Source organism: Camelus ferus, chromosome 9, assembly GCF_009834535.1.
Source record: "Camelus ferus isolate YT-003-E chromosome 9, BCGSAC_Cfer_1.0, whole genome shotgun sequence".
Lineage (NCBI taxonomy): Eukaryota > Metazoa > Chordata > Mammalia > Artiodactyla > Camelidae > Camelus > Camelus ferus.
Window position 1 is genome coordinate 78,809,104 of NC_045704.1, and position 1,727 is coordinate 78,810,830.

Here is a 1,727-nt window from a genome sequence, read left to right on the forward strand (position 1 = left end):
ATTAGAAGGGAACCAATCAATTCAATCAAACAATTTAGGTAGGCTCAAGGAGTCACCTTGAGAAATAGTTCTGTTCCTGCTTCCATTTCACAAAGAAAACAGTAAGGAATAAAGATGAAGAAGAGCTTTGAAATAAAGCCTTATAAAGTAAAAAGAGACCCCCCTCACTCATCTTTTAAATATCGTTCACAAGTCACTTAAAAACCTAAGAAGGTAAGTTAGTACCTTCTCTTCTCATAGGTTATAAACAGGGAAGTGAGAGTGGACTGAAGCTACCTATCAACAGAGCCTGAAGCCCAGGTGCTTGAGCAGTCCACATTCCCCACAGTGCTGCTGGCCTCAAGCAAATATTAACTTTGCTATGAGACTGAGATAATAAATAAAATAACCTATGAGAACTCATCTGTAGCTAGAGTTTATATATATATATATATATATATATATATATATATATTAAAATCTTTATCTTCACTTAACTTTTGTACAGTGCAAGTAATTTATTTCTTTGCTATTCACATGTCTATTTTAGTGTAAGGCCTCCTCTTTTACCAAGGACCTCCCAACATGGGCCACATCCCCACCAAAACTGTGAAGAAGGCAGCCTGCGTCATCACTGAGAAGTACCACACACGCCTGGGTAATGACTTTCCCACCAACAAGCACGTGTGTGAGGTGATCGCCACTATTCCCAGCAAGAAGCTCCACAACAAGATAGCAGACTGTGTCACACACCCAAGGAAGCGGATTCAGAGAGGCCCAGTGAGGGGCATCTCCATCCAGCTGCAGGGGCAGGAGAGGGAGAGGAGAGATAATTACGTTCCTGAGGTCTCAGCCCTGAGTCAGGAGATGAGTGAAGTAGATACTGACACTAGGGACATGCTGAAACTCTTAGACTTGGGCAGTCTGTCTAACCTGCAGGTCACTCAGCCTGCAGCTGGGATGAATTTCAAAACACCACCCAGAGCCATTTGAATCTTTCTGTGGTGCTGTAATATTTTCAATAAGCCTCAGGCAACAATAACAACAAAAAGAGTAAGGCTAAGGAATGGGGTTGTCTGGTCCACACTTCCTCTCTCTATAGTCTGCATGTGAGGACAGCGTGGCTACTTGCCACTGCTGAGAATTTAGCTAAGCTACTCCCTAATATTGCTGCCCTGGCATCCTTTTTATGTGGCCAGCCAGCCTGCAGGGGCCTTGAACTGACTCTAGCCCATCCCGTAAGTGCATGTCCTAGATAATAACAGCTTTTAGAGTCACAAGTAAATGTAAGATCCTGGTATGACTTTCCCAGCCACTCATGGTAAGCACTCTCCCCTGCTCTCCTCTGCTTCCTAAGGCCTTCGCTTTGTGCATCCCCTAGATAAGACCCCCAACCCCCCCACCCCCCATGAAGGCCACACACCATCCCGCTCTTTTTCTTTTGAATTGACCAATCTAGACTTAGGCAGGGAATACCAAAGCACTTCATCTGTAGACCCTAATCAAGACATGTGCCCCAGGTCCTGCCGTGTTCTTTGCCAGCACCCCACCTTGACCTCCTTGCATGGCCCCTTAAGGCATGCAGTGTATCTCCTCTAAGATCTGTGAGCAATAAACTTCTCTATTTCAATTCCCTTGTGGTCTTTCTTGAACTGTGGCTCAACAGCCAGATACCCAGGGCTATGCTTAACAGATGTTCATTTAACAAAGTCACAATAGTCACACAAGTACCATTCCCCTCCTGAGGG

The 1,727-nt window shown here is 44.8% G+C and overlaps 1 protein-coding gene across 1 annotated transcript; it reads left to right on the forward strand.

The window, feature by feature from the left end:
- The first annotated feature begins 564 nt into the window (after nt 1-564).
- On the forward strand, nt 565-973 carry LOC102519865 (40S ribosomal protein S17-like). Its single transcript, XM_032488214.1, has one exon. The coding sequence runs from the start codon at nt 565-567 to the stop codon at nt 970-972; it is 408 nt and encodes a 135-aa protein (XP_032344105.1). The 3' UTR covers nt 973.
- Nucleotides 974-1,727: the final 754 nt, after the last annotated feature.

Excerpts from the sequence above, each read along its gene's own strand:
- LOC102519865 (XM_032488214.1), top strand. The coding sequence starts at position 565 with ATGGGCCACATCCCCACCAAAACTGTGAAGAAGGCAGCCTGCGTCATC.